This window comes from Chiloscyllium plagiosum, unplaced genomic scaffold (genome assembly GCF_037043375.1).
Source record: "Chiloscyllium plagiosum isolate Xiang-an unplaced genomic scaffold, Cpla_swu_hap1 HiC_scaffold_37, whole genome shotgun sequence".
Lineage (NCBI taxonomy): Eukaryota > Metazoa > Chordata > Chondrichthyes > Orectolobiformes > Hemiscylliidae > Chiloscyllium > Chiloscyllium plagiosum.
Genome location: NW_028270175.1, coordinates 83,435,206 through 83,454,159, shown reverse-complemented (window position 1 = coordinate 83,454,159; position 18,954 = coordinate 83,435,206). Strand labels below are relative to the sequence as shown.

The window sequence follows — 18,954 nt, the reverse complement described above, 5'->3', positions numbered from 1 at the left end:
CGACGCCAAAGCTGGCCATGTTGGAAAGGGAGTCGGAATAAGAACTAAAAAGAGCGGAGACTGGTTGATCAGGTCGGCCCTGCAGGTTTGGCTGAGATATTTAATGAAACCGTTTCTTAGTTTGTATTTGGTCTGCCCGACAAAGAGAAGACCACATCGGGAGGACCTAATGAAGTAAATTAATTTAGATAAGAGGCAGGTGAACCTCTGTCTCAGCTGGAAGGATTGTATGCATCCCTGGATGAAGGTAATGGGGTGATATGCCTGTCTGTCCATGCCGTACTATCTGTGGTAGAGGATTGCGATGGTTCATGCACACTTTCCTGGTAAAATATGACAACTCAGAAACCATCGAGATGGTGGACTGTACATGCGGGGCAAATGGTGGATATTAAATGAGAATCCAGGTTTACAAAGCAACTTAAAACGTCAGAGGAATTGTGCATTTATTGTGGATAAAGTCCATCTTCCAAAGCATAATAAATTTGAGTAAATCGATACACCAAAGTACAGTGGACGCAGTGACAATTAGCAAATTTAAGGATGAGTTACATGGCTTTTTACTTGGTAACGGGTTGAAGAAATATAGAGAGAAGGCAGAAAAATAAGGGTGATGAGCATATCTGCTATCACAGAATGGCCCCTTTCTGCTCCTATCGCTTATGAAGTTATGAACTTATGAGAGAAGAGGTGAAAGAAGAGAAAAAATATCGAATGAAGGCATCTTCAAATTAACTTTTCTTTTCTATAAGGGAGAATAAACAAGGAAAACGCATATATCTCAACATTTCCTCTCGTTGGAGACCAATCGCGCTAAGACTACCAAATTAAATGCTGGCAGTTAGACATCCACGACTTTCAAAACCATGTTGCTTTTACAATTGCCTCAAATTTGTGTACAGATCTGTTCTTTGGTTTCTCCCGAGCTCCTATCGAATTCTGTAATGCATTCCGTGCAATGTGGTTGCTGTTTCTAGATTTTTTGACATTTGCCTACGTGATTTCATTTGTGGATACTTTTCAGATTCATCCCTTTGTTTTGCAGTTATAAATTCTCTGATTAGCTTGACATCATCTCATCAGTCATTTTATGACAAATTCTCACGGCCTTTAATCTAACTGAAAGTCTAAGCAGACAGTTCGAAATAATAGATTCGACATATTTCAACTCGTGTTTGAAAGGTAAGTGGAGTATTTAAATGCAGGTGGGGAGCATCTGAAAGCACGTCTGCAAAGTATCAAGCAGACAAAAATTATTTACACAAAGTAAAGTTGTACGGACAACTCTGAATCGTAGAACTGAATCGTAGATTAACGACAACGTGGAAGCAGACCATTCGGCCCAACAAGGCCACATTCACCTTCCAAAGAGCATCACGTTCACTCACAACTCCATACCTCATTCCTGTAAACCTGCATTTCAGTGACCATTGCACCGAACCTACAAAGTCCTGAATACTATCGGCAATTTAACATGGCTAATTCAACTAGCTTGCAGCTATTTAGACTGTCGGAGGGAACTGGAACATCCATTCAAACTATTTAACTCTCTACCTGGTGAACGCATTGTGCAACTGCAAATTGCAAATTCAAAACTGGCTATTGAGGAGGCCAAAAACATTAGCGAATGTCGACATTCCGGATGTTAACAGCGATAAATCTTGAAAGACTTTATTACGGAATCACATAGAATACTGAAAACCAAAATTTCTCACCAGCTATCCTGAAAATGTTGATCCCATGTGCCAGAAGTAGCAAGCCCACCCATTGCCTAACGAATTTGACGTAGATTTACCAAAGTATTTCATAGAAGGTTAGTTAACTGGTTTTTGAATTGAGAATGCGCATACTGCCAAATTCGCCCCTTGCAAAAACCACCTAGCACAAAACCCCTGATATTCGGTATTGATTACCGCATTTTTTTCTGTCTGGCCTGTTTACCAAAGGGGAAAAGGTTATTCTTTGTGTTGTGTATTTCCTGCTGTCAGACAGCTGCCTTCCGTGTATAGCTAAGTTGCAAGCAAAGAACAATAATAGAGGCTCTGTCATGAGAGCCTGCTCCGCCACTCAATATGATTGTGGCTGGTTAAACTACACGTGACATATTCAAAGCATATACGATCTAATTTAATGGGTGGAGCCGGACATAATTTTCCATCTTGTGTAACCAATGGGATCCATCAAGATTTTTATTTTAAAAATGGGGCATCCATTTAAGACAGAAATGAGAAATGTTCCAGTTGTTCTGTTATACTTCGGTGAGTTTTCGGGATCTCCCTTCCTCAAAATTCAGCGAATGCAGGCAATAGAAATCTTTTGTTGAATGATCACTGAATACTGAGTGGATGAAAGACTATCTTTGAATTTGGAGCTGAGGTTAAAATCAGATCGGGGATCACATTGGATCATTTGAGCAGGCTGGATGGGTCGAGGGCCCTGCACTTGTTGTTCGCCGTTTGTTAAAAGGGCCATCCATGTTTACATGGAGCATACGGTGGGGAAAAGTGCAATATAAAGCATATTCGTTACCACTATAAAGGAAGCACGTTTCTATTCAACAGCAGAACTAACTGCTAATGGTTTGCTTTCGTTATGTCAGAAGTGTGAAGGCCAATTCGGTTGTCGCAATCCAGTGATCATTATGGCAAGGCGATGCCTGGGTGTTTGGGCCTCACGACCACACTCAGTTTCCTTCAGCTCCTGAAGCGACCACAGCCACACAGTGTCCCTCCGTCTGGACTAATTCCACATTCCTCCAGGCTCGCTCATTGACCATTTCCTGAAGCTTTAATGCACAATGAAAAACAAGATGTTTACACTGAGATTAGGAGACGAAGCAGAGTCAAAAGGTATTGTCAAATGGAGACAGGAGCAGGGAGGGGAATGGCGCAAATTGAGAAACACACAAAGTGGGCTGGAATGAGAGACAGGGACAAGGAGAGGAGAAAAAACGAGAGGCGATGGCATCATTTCGGTAGCACCAGTGAAAGAGGAGAAACATGGGGGGCGGGGCGAGAATGATATATAATAGGACAGTAATAGAAGACAAAATTTGATGGAGAAATCAAAACTTGAAAGGAAGCGAAAAAGCAAAAATCATAAGATGGTCATTCAGCTTTCCTCTCGATCTTTTGTCCGTATGACGCAAGTAGAAAATATGAGAGGTTTATCATTGCTGAGCTCCTCCCCAAAACAGTTATTATATGCAGTTGCGGGGGCGAGGGTGATGGTCGAACTCGTGGAGTGGCATTGGATGTGGGTAATTTGCGTCTGCCCTCTTTGCATCGTGGAATCTCTTACCGTCTTCAGCGTGATTTTCTTCGCCTTTTTGTTGTCAATCTCTGCATCCGAAGTGATCATCAGCTGAACCCATTGATGCGGAGAACCTAAATGCAATATTTACGACATCAAACAAATTACACACACATGTAGTTCTGGACAGGATATAGTATTGATTTATAAAATGTCCCTCCCAGATTGGATTCACTTTTGTCTTGCTTGTAATTGTTTGTTCCATCTGCACATCTGTATATTGTTATTCTGCCTTCAGTTCACTATACTTATCTGCTCTCTCTCTTCCCTCAATTACCATGCTTCACTCTATGCTTCTAATAGTCTGCTGCTCATTGATTCCATTTCACAAGCAATTTATTTCCATGCTTACGCAATTCCAGACTTCCAGTTTCACCTTTGCCTCGTGATCAGAGTGATCAATAAATGACCCATGAAGTTAGGAAGACACAGGTGGAGGGAAATAGATGCAGATAGGAAGACCCAAATGCAGAGGATTTCAAAAGGAAGGACTGAAGGTGGTGTTTGGCATGAAAGACGAAGCTTCGTGAACCAGTTTGAAGGTTCTACAATAACTGCTCCACCCTGCAGTGTCTGCCCCACTTAATATTTTTGATCGTCAATGGTGTAAAAGAACTGTATACATAGCATTGAGGTATCAGGAGTCATCACACGAATACAGATAATACAAGTAAGTCAATGATTTCCAGGATGCAACTTCAATTGCTATACCCCGGTAAGTTTTGTGGATGTTCAAGAAAACAATTAAGGAGCAAATAATCGACAGGAGAAAACACTTGTGAACAACTTTCTGGTTAATCCAAAGATATTCAGCAAATAAATCAAGATGAAGTGAATAACCATGGAACGATCAGTCCCTAACAAACTATCAGTTTATGTCTAGTGGGCACACACTGGAAGAGTATTAAATGAGACACAATATTTGATCAGCTAAGTCCGCATTGCTTTGTTACCTGGAGGTCATGGCTCAGAAGGCTTGTTAATTATTTTGAAGAAGTGTTCAAGTGTTTGGCAGGCTATCAATTAATCAGTATTTCGGAAATAAATTTAACACAACTCCAAGCCAAAACGCATGAAGTTAAAATTGCAAAGGATGCAGCGGAATTTGGCAATTATGATTTAAATAAAAATGCCCATAGACATAGCAGTTGGTTATGCTAAAGGCCAGTGTGTGGAACAGGTATCAGTGGGTACCACTGTTATCATTGTTGGTCACTTAATCTTTGAGATGTTCACAAACAACTTTGATCTGCGAGATGCGAATTTCGGAGAGTCGTCACACGGGCATGCTAAAGAAGATTGCAGGTTATACAAAGCTTAAAGTTTGTGAGAAGATTTGTAGCTCGGGTGCTCGTTGCTGTGGTTCTGTTCGCCGAGCTGGAAGTTTATGTTGCAAACGTTTCGTCCCCTGTCTAGGTGACATCCTCAGTGCTTGGGAGCCTCCTGTGAAGCGCTTCTGTGGTGTTTCCTCCGGAATTTATAGTGGCCTGTCCCTGCCGCTTCCGGTTGTCAGTTTCAGCTGTCCGCTGTAGTGGCCGGTATATTGGGTCCAAGTCTATGTGTTTGTTGATGGAGTTTGTGGATGAGTGCCATGCTTCTAGGAATTCCCTGGTTGTTCTTTTTTTTGCTTGCCCTATAATGGTAGTGTTGTCCCACACAACCGGAAGCGGCAGGGACAGGCCACAAAAAATGCCGGAGGAAACACCACAGAAGCGCTTCACAGGAGGCTCCCAAGCACTGAGGATGTCACTTAGACAGGGGACGAAACGTTTGCAACAAAAACTTCCGGCTCGGCGAACAGAACCACAGCATACAAAGCTTAGCCAAGTAGGTGACATTAAATATATTTACATATATATTAGATGAATGGACTTTGTCAGGTGACATTTTTAACCTGATAAATGTGACGAAGCAACAACCAAGGCTTGGTTTCAGAGAGGGGAAAAGGAGAAAAGCATTCCTGAAGAAGGGCTTATGCCAGAAACGTCGATTCCCATGTTCCTTGGATGCTGCCTGACCTGCTGCGCTTTTCCAGCAACACATTTTCAGTTCTGAGAGGAGAAAAGTCATGTTACTGCCCTTGTTCACAGATACATGAATCTGGCAGGAGAATCCAACCGGGTAGTTGACAAGCCGCATTGGATTCTTGTCATTTTGAGGCATCCCATTGTGAAAACAACATGGTGGTCAATTTGAATCTGCAGAATGTTTTGCTCAGTTCATTGCTGAACTAATGTTGCAGTTTTGGTCATCACACTGTCGGAAGATGTGGTTGCACTGGAAAGGGTCAAAAGAATGTTTGTCAGGAGGTTGCCTTGGATGAAGCTATGAAGAGGTTATGCATATCGTTTTTTGTTTTGAGTGTGAAAGTTTGAATGGGGATCCCAGACTGGTAGACAAGATCAGCACAGGCATGAACAGGGTGAAATGAAAGCCGCTGGTTCTCTTCGTAGAAATATCCATATCAAGGAAAAAGTATTGAAGTGAAAGGCAGAAAGCTTACACGATGTTGAAAGAATATCGTTTTTCGCTAGATGTGTTTGGGTTTTGATTGAACTGTCAGCGATAATAGTACTGGTGGGAAACGTCACGAAACTTTGAAAGTACTTGGATGAGCATTCAAAGTAACATACGATTAAAGACTATCGGTCGAGTGCGGCAAAGTTGGACTTGCGAAGTTGGTATTCTTACCATTGTCAGTATAAACTTAATCGGTCAATCAGGCTCTCCAGTAATTTATCATTCTCGTGGTAACTACTGAGAACCATTACATTCTATGCATCTCAGTTCATACATTCCAAACTCCTCAGTCATTACATCTAACTCCACTTAGTCACTGCATCCCACTTCCCTCAGTCGCTGCACAATACCCTGACTTCATACTTCTTAGTTAGGTCAGCTATCCAAGCTATCAGTCAGGTAAAGTTACTGACACTGCCTTTATCGTAAGTCCATTCTGGGTCGGGTAAGTAGACCGAAACTGCGTACAATATTCAGTCGTGTTCTCATTTAAGGCATGTACAATTATCGCAAGACATGCCAGATCCTATATTCAAAACGACTTGCTTTGAAAAGCGACATTTCATTTACTTCTTGACTTACCTGCATGACTTCCTTTTGCAGCTAGGACAATCAAATCTTTTTGCACATTGCACTGTCTCAACGTGTAGCCATTTTGATTTTCAACTGTCGTCGCCTTTTTGCTGCTACAATTTACTTCATCCTGCATGGTTTTCCACACTCATTCAACTTGTCAAAACGACACTGAAATTATCTGCATTTTCTCGCAAGTCATCACGCCACACAGCTTGGTGTTCATATACTTTCTCTGATTTGTTCCATAACCTACAAATCCCTTACCTTGCTCAGCATCAGTCTGAAGGTTATAATATTCCGTAGGGTTGGATGGAAGAGTAAACGAATTCAAAGTCGAAGTCTCAGACCCTGAAGAGTCAGGCGAGGCAATGTCAATCGAAAATGTTGTCGATAGATCCTTGTGTCTTTGAGTTGGTACTCTTTCTGCAATAGGAAGAAAGGATGGTGGCATATGAGCTTACAGGTGATGCATCGTGTACTGTTTTGAAAGGTTACATAATCATTAGATAATGCATCTATTTCGCAAATAAACCCACTCCATACTTGCACTGCGTGTCTCAATAAACTACTCTTAGTGGGGTCGGACGATAGAATCAGAGCAGTGCCAAACCCGAAGTCGTCACAAGAGCACAGGTGTCATAAAATTGACAAGAAATTGCCAGAACCACGTCAATGCCGACGCGGAGAAATGTTTGATGAATGAGAAAGAAGAGTTAATCGGGCTAAACAAGTGCATAAGATAACTCTGGCTGGTAATATTAAGGGGAGTATACACAGATTCTATGAATATATCAAAAGGAAATGAATTCTGTGTAAGGAATTGGTGGACGAAGGTGGCAATTGTTGCTTTAACTGAAGCACATTGGCAAAACGCTGAAACATTACTTTACAGGTGTCTTTTTTTTTTACCAGGAGGACAATACAAGCACAAAATGTCGGAATTTATGTGAAGAGGCGAGGTGGTATGGGAGGACTTTTTAAAAAATTTAACAGTGGTCAAATATTCAGTTTTTTAACAATAGGGTTGCTCAGGAAGTTAATTCGAATTGCCTGAGCCAAATCTTCCAGTTGAAATCGTGTCGTAGAGAGGATGAAAGAAGATTCGAGAACGACTAACGCCAAAACTTCCTTTCGACAATAATCTCGTAAACAAATAGTAGAGAGCAATTAACCAATAACCCTCATGTAATTATTGGGAAGGCTTTTGAAGAAAGAACAAGTGAAGCATAAAATGAGGTTTCATTTGGCGAACCAAACATTGAAAGGGTATTCACTGCCTCTTTGCCAAAGGGAGATGTTAGAAAAAAAGCTTACTGGAATATTTCTACGAGGTAACAAAATGTTTGGCATTTTATATAATTTATAATAATTTCTACAATAACTTTCACAAGATCCAACATGGGAAACTTAGGTAAAAATGTAAAAACGCGGCAAATTTAACAAGTAGGTTCCACGAATTTCAGAATGATGGGAGAAAGATGGTCTGTTGTTGAATTGACAGCAATGTGTACCACAGTGATCATTGCTGGTTCACTTATTTTTCATATTCTTAAGTAAAATAGATTTGTAGCTTCAAATGTGAATGTGTGAGCACTGAGGACCTTTATTAAATTATGCTGATACAAAGATTGGCCAATTAAGTACATTGAGGAACATGTTATTCAGTGACACATGGATACAAATACTTTGCCAGGTAGACGGTTGTGTGCCAGATGAAATGTAAAACTGACATATGTGTGATGGTACAATTTACAAGAAGGAAGAATACGTGTCACAACGTAATGAATGATTGGACATTCGGAATCAAAGAAGAAAAGAAGTGTCTTGCAGTATGTGGACCCAGATTCCTGAATGTGTAAAGACAGGTTGACGAGATAATTAAAGAAGCACATTGGTTAATTCCATTTCCCTGGTGCTCTTTCGCTCATAAATGCAGGGAGATAAGATTTCAGATGCAAATGACTGTGTTTCAGTCACTGTTGGAGTACTGTGAGCATACTGGTCAATGCACGATAGAAAGATTTGATTGCTCTGGAGTCGGTGCACAGAATATTTTCCACAAAGGTTCCTTGAATAGAGCTATATAGAAAGTTTGGATACGCTGGAGTTGTCCCCTTTGGAGAGGAAGGTGCTGAATTTGTCGTGACAGCATGGTTGAGATAAGAAAGGGCATCGACAAGCTGAAAAAAGACAACCTCTTTCCCTTCATAGAAACTAATGAAACAGATGACGCAACTGTCAAGTGCAAAGTAAAGGCTGAGGAGATTTTTGGAGTTAAAGCATATGGACAGAAGCAATACTGGGATTTGAAATACATTGGCTGGGAGTTTTTTTGCTCATCAACATCTCAACTGGTAAAATGCAGTGAACCAGCATTTGAAGTGTCATAATATTCAAGACTACGGCAATATTTGGAGGACTGGAGAAGTATGAAGGTGGTGATATGCCATTATTCAAATAACCTCTGCGGTCGGATTGGAATCTATAACTCTGTGTTTTCTCTCCTGCATCATTGCATTCGACTCACTCTTTCACTTCATCCCGATCACCTCAGTCATTAATTTACTCACGAAATCCCATTTTTGTCAAATATGACTTCTCAGTTCCCAGTTCACGTTTTCGACTCAGTTAAGACACTGACTCCCACTTCCACCAGTCATGAGGTCGTACCCGCTCAGTCACGACATCCTGCTGTCTGATTTACTGAATTCCATTCACCTTAATCACGGTCTTCTAACCTTGTCGGTCAACACATCAAATTCTCCTCCAAAATTCAATCTCACTTCCTTAAGTCACTCACTTCATCACTCCTCCCATGCCAGTCACAACATCCCACCATCTTCAGACACTGTGTTCTCTTCCCATCAGTAACAAAGTCCCAGTCCAATCATGCACAGTATTTTGTTACCGTCAGTAAAAGCATTACCCTCCATTCGGGGACGATATTCTATTCCTTTCATTGACAACATCCCACTCCCGTCACGTGCTTTATTCTACTCCAGAATTTAACAAAATCACACTGGGCTGGCGCATTTTACCGCTCGACCATCACGTACTCTTTCACACTTGGATGAGTTACACATCCTTCTCCTATCAGTCTGCCAATTCATTTTTCCTCACTTCAGCATCCGCCAAGTTCTACTCTATCTTAGATGTTCATCTGAACTGCTCAGAATTACACTTGGACTTTGCGATTTTTGGGGCTTTTTGTTCATCAGGTTGAGGTTCAGGTTGCAGTTTGCACCCTGCGCTGGTAGGTTTGTGACCAGCTGGTTCTTTACCACACGGCTTAACATAATCAGTGAGCCTCTGTTGAAGCACTGTCTTCTGTCCTGCTTTTTCTTTACGTGTCTTGGTCTGTTAAAGTGGGTGATATCATTTCCGGTTCTTTCCGAAGAGATTGGTAAATAGGATTACTACAGATGTGCTTATTGATGGAGTTTCGGTTTGAATGCCAGGGATCGCAGAATTCACGTGCGTGTTTACATTTTGCTGTCCGAGGATGGATGTGATATTGATGTCGTGTATTTCTTTATCCGTGTGTTAAGATACTAGTTATAGATGATCATGTCTTTTAATGACTAGTAGGTGTTTGTGTATCCAGGAGGCTAGATTTCTTCCTGGCTGTAGGGTGTAATGTTTGATGTAGCCCTTGCAGGGCATTTTGTAAATGACATTCGAATTTCAGTTTGGTCGTAAAGTGTCCTTTAGGTTCATCAGTAGCAGTTTCATTCCATTGGTAGATTTGTGGGCTACCAACACTGAATCGGACAAACAAGCAGGAAAATAGCCATCAGGATAAACGAACACCAACTATGTATCAACATTCATGACCAGCTATAACAACGATCCTTCCACACAGACGAAGAAGGACACCACTTTGATTGTGACAGCACATCTATTTTCGGACAGACGAAACAAAGACAGGCACGGGAATTCCTAAAGGCCTGGCATTCAAACAGGAACTCCACCAATAAACATATCGATTTGACCCCATTTACCAACCTCTGAGAAAAAAGAAACAATAGTTATGTCACCCACCTAACAGACCAAGAAAATAAACAGAAACTGGGACAGAACACCATTAGTTGAACGGAGGCTCACATTTGACGAAACGTCTGAGAAAAAATAATAAAACGCAGAATATCGATCAATGGAGTGCAGAACAGGCCATTCGGCCCTCGATGTTGCGCCAAACTATGAACTAGTCTAAGCCCATCCCGACACTACCCCATCATCTTCCATGTGCTTATAGTTATGTTTGAATCTCACTAATGTTGGTGAATTAACTACATTGGCAGGCAGGGCATTCCATGCCCTTAACACTCTGTGAGTGAAGAAATTGCCTCTGACTTCTGTCTTAAATTTATCACGCATCAATTTGTAGCTATGACCCCTCGTTGAAGTTGATGGCATCATCACAGGGAATAAAAGACTTTCATGTCAACCCATTCTAATCCTCTGATCGTCTTGTATCAAATCCCCTATCAAATCCCCTCTTGGCCTTTTCCTTTCCAATGAGAATACAATTAAAGTCTCTCAGCCTTTCCTCATAAGGCCTTCCCTCCAGACTACGCAACATCCTGGTAAATCTCCTCTGCATCTTTTCCAATGTTTCCACATCCTTCCTGTAATGGGGGGACCAGACTCTACACAATATTCCAAGTGCGGCCACACTTGCGTTTTGCATAATTGCAGCTTGACATTATGGCTCCGGAACACAATCCCTCTACCGATGAAACATACCATAATGCATGCCTTCTTAACAGCACAACCTGGTTGACAAGTTTCAGTGAACTATGTACATGGACTCCAAGATCCATCTGCACATCCACACTGCCAAGAATCTTTCCATTGACCCAGTATTCGGTCTTCCTGTTATTCTTCTCAAAGTGAATCTATTCACATTTATCTACATTGTACTCCATTCGTCACCTTTTAGCCCAATTCTGCAGTTCATGCAAGTCGTCCTGAAACCTGCAACATTATTCCAAACTATCCACTACTCCAACGACATTAAAGTCACCTGCAAATTTACTAACACATTCGCCTATCCCTGCATCCAAGTCTATTACAAAAACTACAAGCAGCAGTGGTCCTAAAACAGATTGTTGTGGCACACCATTAGGAAGCTGACGCCAGTCTGAATATTTTCCATCAACCACCAATTGCTGCTTTCTTGCAGAAAGCCAATTTCCAATCAAAACTGCTAAATTAATCTCAATTCCAAAAACTGCATTGTCTCCAACTGCCTAGCATGTGGAAACTTATCAAAGGCTGTCCTCAGGTCCATGTATACCATGTCAACTGCCCTACCCTCATCGACATGCTTGGTTAACTTCTCAAAAAACTCAATGTGGTCGGTGAGGCTTGACCTGTCTTTGATGAAACCATGTTGACGACCTGCAATCCGATCTCGACAGAGCCCACACACAACTTCCCACTTCTATCTTTGAATGGCGCGATCACAATTCTAGTCATCCTTTTCTTCCTCACATAGTTATAGAAAGCTTCATTGTTCTCCTTTATTTTGCCTGATAAAGACTGATCATGTCTTCTCTTTGATCTTCTGAACTCTCACTATAAATCCTACCTAGCAAATTTGCAACTTTCCGTCGTCTCCCCTGAACCATGTCGCCTCATGGTCACATAAGCCTCCTTCTTCCGCTTAACAAGCGATGCAATTCCTTTCGTAAACCACAGTTCCCTTATGTTATCATTTCGCCCGTGCCTGGCTGGTATATATGTATCAAGGAAATGCAATATCTGTTCCCTAAACCAGCTCCACATTTCGAATATCTCTATCCCTGTATTTTGCTACCCCTTTCTTTGCATCCGACGTCTTGCCTAATCGTATTATAATTGCCCTTCCACCATCTGTATCTCATGCCTGTGGCATGTTCTATCCATCTTCGTCTCTGAACTAATCGAAACCGAATTATGGTCACTTTCCAAAGTACTCACCTGATACTAAATCAAACACCTGGCCTGGTCCATTACCAAGTATTAAACCAACTGTTGCCGTCACTCTTATCGACCCTTCGACATACTGTGTCAGGAAACCTACCTGCACACATTGTACGAAAACTAATCCATCCGACATCCTCGAAATATAGCATTTCTCATGAATGCTGTGGGATTAAAAGCCACCCCATAATGACCACGCTGTACATTTCACTTCTACCCAGAATCGTTTTGCCGAAACTCTCCTCCATATTAGGTGCGGCACGGTGGCTCAGTGGTTAACACTGCTGCCTCCCAGCACCAGGATTCCAGGTTCAATTACAGCCTCGGGTGACTGTCTGAGTGGAGTTTGCGCATTTTACCTCTGTCTGCGTGGGTTTCCTCCGGGTGCTCAGGTTTCCTACCACAGTACAAAGATGTGGAGGTCAGGTGAATTTGCAATGCTAACTTGCTCCAATGTGTGAGGTCAATTATCAGAGGGGAATGGGTCTTTCTGGGTTACTCTTCTGAGGGTCGGTGTGGACTGGTTCGGCCGAAGTGCCTGTTTCCACACTGTAGGGAATCGAATCTAATCCCTGGAAATCTGCGCAGGCCTATAAATAACCTCCCAGCAGTGTAACCTCTCCTCTCTTGTTTCTGACCACAGCTCATGCTCTCTCAATAGACGAGTCCTCGTTAGAAGTTCTTTCGACTACCATTATACTTGTCTTGACTAACAAGGCCACACTTCCCACACACCCTATTTTACCTTCTTCCCTGTTCTGAATGGAAGATCTAAACCCTGGAACCTACAACATCCATTCCTCCCCCTGCTCTATCCACGAATAGCCACAGCATTGAAGTCCCAGGGACCTATCCATGCTGCAAGCTCATCGACCTTATTTCGGATACTTCTGGCTTTGAAGACTCACTTCAAACCAATTTGCGACCTGCCAGCCCATTCATGTGACCACGAAATCCTGTCCATGTCCTCCCTACTCTCATCCTTCTGTGCATTGGAACTACACCTCAGGTTCCCATTCTCCTGGTGAGTTAGTTTAACCCCATCCGAATAGCACCAGCAGATTTTCCACCCAGTATATGTAGACCCACCAGCTCAGCGAGCAAACTTACAACCGGACACTTGGTCTCTTCTGTATTCTGTACTCTCCCATGGAGGTACAGAGTGAGTGACATGGAGAGCAATTATGTTTTCCAGAAATTAGGGACAGGACCACATAGTATCTCATCTCATTTTTGCTTACCGAATAAGGGGTGCTTGTAACATTCTAACGGACTCACATGAAATCTCAGAACCACACTGTGCGTGGTAAATTACTTATGACGTACCTGCACAATATCCAGCATTACAGAATTGTGTCGGCTTCAACTCATACACAAAGAATGTGGAACATTTCTTGATGATGATGTCTTGGCTGGAGGAGCAGTTATTATTATTCCAATTAAAACAGATAGTCCTGGTTACCTCCCCTTCACTCACGGAGGGATGGCGACCTGCAATTCATTTTGTTTTAATCGGAAATGATTAAAAGATAAAATGAACAGTGCATAATGGAGAATTAAATATGGTAGATAAATAGGTTGTTATACCATTTAACCAGCCTGTACTCCTTGTGCAGCAGAGATCAATTGGGATAGCATTCTCTGGAATCATCCATTCACCAGAACTGAGATAAAAATTACAGAGTCAGCTCCTGATCTGATCACATATATTATCTGACTGGTAAAATGTCCGAGACTTCCACAATCTGTGCCCCTTTTGAAAACATGCACTCGGAATGAAATATTTCCCTCCAGCCCGAATATATACTGTTAGCCCTTGGCTCAGGTTCAGGTATTTGCAAGATTGTACGGAGGATTTACTGCATAGAAAGTGGACATTCTATCTACTGTTTTTTTTTTCAATTATTCACACATACACGAACTTTCAAGCATGATCTATAGATATCCTCTCATCAACATTAAACTATCCTGGTTTATCCTCAAGTGTTTTACGATCTTTATTCCATTAAACACGTAACAAAAGTTGAAGTCAATACCCGTCTCTGTGGTCGTGAGCTGAACATTCAAATTATTCTCTTGATAGAGGAGTCTGTTCAGAATTCTCCATTAGATTCATGATTAACCCTCACAGCGATTGTCTTATTAATACTTGGTTGAATCACTTTCAAAGAGAACACAGTTCTCTTCGTGTAAATTAATGAAAGACCGTGAATACCAAAGTAGGTGCCCCTCGATTGCATAACCAGAATAACATCAAGACCAAAACAAAATGTTGTGCTCCTAATGCGGAGCACCAAACTGTGGACTGTGCTCTTTCTGTAAATTAACTGATGGCTATGGAGACAGGAAATGTGTGCTGCATTTCAATTGTGGTGTGATAAATGTTTAAAACAGAGTTACACATGATTATGAACGAGTTTGCTTTTAATTTTATAAAAATATCACGAGTCCTTCCCTAAAATACATTTATGTTTCTCTCTTTGCGAAACATGATGTTTTCAGTTTCAACAATGAGGGAGATAAGTTTAGTATTCCAGAATTACAGATGTTTTTGTTTCACTCCCACCAATTCCCTCATAGCTTTACACTGGTGCCTAGGACAATGAAACCATTGACAGTGAGCCATCACCCCGCCTTTTACAATTATACTAACGTTCCAAGAAAGCTCACTCTTTACCTATTAAAGCTGTACCATCCCTGTTGGAGATTTTTACCACACTCATCTCGGTGTAAGCATTCTTTTATACCCAATTTAATGCTCCTCCTGGTCGGGTCCAAGACTGTGTGGTTCACACATGGATCAGCGATTTTGCTGTTTGGGACTGAGGGTCACAAAAAATACTGTTTAATATTATGTTGTAAAGAACAGTGAATTTGACATAGCAACATGAGCTGCCAGAAGCATCAAAACTATAATTGATATTAGCAGGGACGAGGGACACAGTAATCTGGAACGACTGAAGTTCCAATTGTAGTCATTTGCGAAGTAGAGGTTGAGTGCAGTTTTGAACAAAAAAACATTGAAAGTCACGAGTGTTTTTGACAGTGTCGATTACGAGAGAAAGTGATCGTATTGACAGAAATATTGAAAACAAGAAAGAAGTGGGAAGCACGGTCGCACAGTAGTTAGCACTGCTGCTTCACAGCGCCTGAGACCCGGGTTCAATTCCCGCCTCAGGCGACTCCTTGTGTGGAGTTTGCACATTCTCCCTGTGTCTGCGTAGGTTTCCTCTGTGTGCACCGGTTTCCTCCCACAATCCAAAAATGTGCATTTAGGTGAATTGCCCGTAGTGTTAGGTAAAGGGGTAAATGTAGGCGAATGGGTCTGGGTGGGTTATGCTTCGGCGGGTCGGTGTGGACTTGTTGGGCCGAAGGGCCTGTTTACACACTGTAACGAATCTAATCTAAAAATCTAATCAGTTGCTTGAGTCATTGAGTCATAGAGATTACAGCACGGAAACAGACCCTCCGGTCCAACCCGTGATGTCGACCAGTTACCCCAACCCAATCTAGTCCCATTTCCCAACACATATTCCTACCCAGCACAAACCATTCCTACTCATATACACATCCAAATACCTTTTAAATTTTGCAATTGCAATTGCACCAGATTCCACTACTTCCTCTGGCTGCTATTTACATACACTTACCGCCCCCTGTGTGGAAAGCTGCCCCTTAGGTCACTTTTATAACTTCCCCCGCTCACTCTAAGCCTCTGCTCTCTCGTTGTGGACTCCCCCAACCCAGGAAAAAAGACGTTGTCAATTTATCCTCTCCATGCTCCTCAGAATTTTATAAACCTCTATAAGGTAAATTAATGATGTTCTGAAATGCAGATACATTGTTCTCCGCAGCTATTGGTATCAGGAACTTTGGCCGAAGAGTCTAATGGGGACAGAGGCAATCCGCTCTATGAGATGGAATTGGATGCATATCAGAACAGGTGAGGTGAAGGGTTATGAACTGATTGCAGAAAATTGGTTCTTGGCAAAGGACACATTCTGAGACACAGCAGAGTCACGACATGCCAGTTGGCTTCCTGTTCTTCTTAAGCATTTCATTTCAGTCTAGTGTAGTGTAATGGATACTGTAGTGCTCTTTCCGAAATAATTATAAATTTTATGCTAATAGTTAATAACAAGGGAGACAATTTGACAGAGTAGTGCCCATTCATTATATTACATAATTGTTTTTCTTTCGTAAGATTAACTCCTATCAGCACTGAAAATACAAAAGGTATCTTAATACGATCACAAATACACCATGGGCTATGTTTATGCGTGATTAAAACAATTAAACAGAGTGAAGTTTGAATGAATGTTCAGGAACTTACACATCAAACCGAGAACCAGCAGTAGAGTCCTCATGCCACTGTGTGATAGTCTGTAAATAGGAACAGAAAATTACTATTCTAAAGTGTCAATGAAGAGCGACATTATGGGAGATAAATTAACGATTGGTCGTCCTTGAATACGAATTACTATGAGTGTGTGGCTTCAAACCATCTTACATTCACTGGGTCAACTGCAGGAAAAATGAGATGTACATCTGTGTTCCACCGGAACAACCACAGACAGGGTGCGATCCAACTCTCTTCATCATTATTATCATCAACAGAATAAGAAACACCTCTCTCACATTTGAGCATCTATCTGTACACGTCCTTACAACTTCCATCTCATGTGTACAAGTAACAGTTACTGCAAGGTAATTGTAGTCCGAACATCACAATTACCAGAACCTCAACTGACTTGAATGCTATGTTCTAAACAATGAACCAGCTCCTTTTACTGTTTCATTACATGGTAATCTTTGAGAACAACTCCAATTGCAAACACTTCAATCGGTAGAGAAAAACAGTTCTCCCATCACCGAAACAAGTGAATATAAGTGACAGCTTTATGAGCTTGTTAGCGTGTTCCTTTAGTTCATTCCCGCTTACCTGTCTCTTTTGAAGTCAGTTTCGCTGTGGGGTATTCCAGTTCAGCTGCTACCTTTTTAGTCCAATCAAACTTCTGCTATGCATTGTGCCAGTTGCACAACAACTCACACCACATCCTTAGAAGACTCTGAACAAAGTGCTGGTTGGCTACATAATCAATGATTTAAATTGTGGCAACTTCAATGCAAATTAAATATTTTTTATGAAATGGCATACAGAAAGAGAACAATGATACATCTTTCCTGGCGTTGGAACGTGTTGTTTGGTTGTACTTGATCCTGATGTTCGCTTCATTTGACTACCGCCACACATCCACACCCTCACACAAAAGATGCAGGAATATTAGAATTGGCAGAGTACATGACCATGCTGTTGCCAGCACTGTCCAGCCTTCCTGAATTTGCATGGCCGCTAATCTGGCACTTGCAACGGCCGGTACATCGGGCAGCAGACTTGAGTACTTGCTGCGTTTGGGATACTAGGGGCCTGACAAGGCTGACAAACATTGCAGGCTGAATCTAAGACGTCGTAAAAGCCAACATGACTTTTAGTTCCATGTTCATCATTAAACTCTGACATGTTCTTCATCAATTTCGGATCCTCTAATACTATCAGGTTCTCAAAAAGTGATAGCGTCTGCACAAGCTTAACACCACTATTCGTGTCAAGGTGTAAAATAGTGCCAGAGAGCGTGTCCGTTTCAAGACATTTCAAATTTTCAGAAAATACATTACTACCCGGGTATATATTAATTTCAGGATGGTATAAATTTCAGGCTTTGTCCTCGACTCAGACTCTGTGTAAGTTTTAGCGCCTGTCTATAATAGCGTCGTTATCATTTTTGCAGTTTCTATTAAGTGCAAGTTGTGCTTTAGTTGAAAAGACTGCATTCTCTTTAGGCTTTGTATCAATTTCAGAGCCGGGAATAATTCTGAGTATGTGTCGGGTTCAGGGTCTGTAATATTTTTACAGGGTCTACATTAGTTTCTGAACGTGCATCAAATTCAGAGACGTATTACTTTCTGATCTGAATGTATTTCAGTGTCTGCATTTGGATGTGTAATTGATTAAAATGTGCTTCAGCGTCAGGGGCTGTTTTCTCGTTTAACGTCTAAATTTGATTCAAGTACATATCAGTTTCACGGTCTGTTTTCCATGCAAGGCTTTTAGAGTGTTTATTATTTTCAATGTGTGTATCAGTTTCAGTTATATGGTCGGCATTACTTTCATAGACTGCATCATTGTAGGGTTTACATCACTTTCAATTTTTGAATAAGTTTCTGTTTTAGGGTGTGTATTAGTTTCGAAACCTGTGTCACTCACGTTGCAATTTTCAGTCACGATTCGATTCAATAGAAGTATTAAGTTCAGTTTTTTTTAATAGTGTCAGCATCAGTAATAATTTCAAGGTCGATATCAGTTTCAGATTTTGTTTTCGATTAAGGCTATTCATTAATTTCAGGCACCGTATGCATTTCAGGTTTAGCATTCGTTTAAGGATCTGCATTACTTTCAGGGTATATGTCCATTTCATAGTCCATATCAATTTCACTGCCTGTTTTCGACTCGTCTGCATTGGCTCCTGACGAGTGATCAGTATTACTTTACAATACGCTCAGGTAATGTGCTGTCAATTT

At 41.4% G+C, this 18,954-nt stretch overlaps 1 protein-coding gene across 1 annotated transcript; it reads right to left on the bottom strand.

The window, feature by feature from the left end:
- Nucleotides 1-438: 438 nt before the first annotated feature.
- LOC148139856 (pancreatic secretory granule membrane major glycoprotein GP2-like) lies at nt 439-17,388 on the bottom strand. The gene is made up of 8 exons (XM_087980167.1): nt 17,318-17,388; nt 16,709-16,758; nt 15,053-15,197; nt 13,963-14,039; nt 13,702-13,866; nt 6,673-6,831; nt 3,301-3,386; nt 439-2,785 (listed from the first exon to the last, which is right to left on the bottom strand). Exons 2-8 carry the CDS (start codon nt 16,740-16,742, stop codon nt 2,684-2,686), a joined length of 768 nt encoding a protein of 255 aa, XP_087836293.1. The 5' UTR covers nt 16,743-16,758; nt 17,318-17,388; the 3' UTR covers nt 439-2,683.
- Nucleotides 17,389-18,954: the final 1,566 nt, after the last annotated feature.

Excerpts from the sequence above, each read along its gene's own strand:
- LOC148139856 (XM_087980167.1), bottom strand. The coding sequence starts at position 16,742 with ATGAGGACTCTACTGCTGGTTCTCGGTTTGATGT. Across the intron at positions 15,198-16,708 it reads GCTGGTTCTCGGTTTGATGT|TCCCAAACAGCAAAATCGCT; the intron begins GTAAGTTCCTGA and ends TGTGACCCTCAG. Across the intron at positions 13,867-13,962 it reads GAGTACAGGCTGGTTAAATG|GTCGCCATCCCTCCGTGAGT; the intron begins GTATAACAACCT and ends AATGAATTGCAG.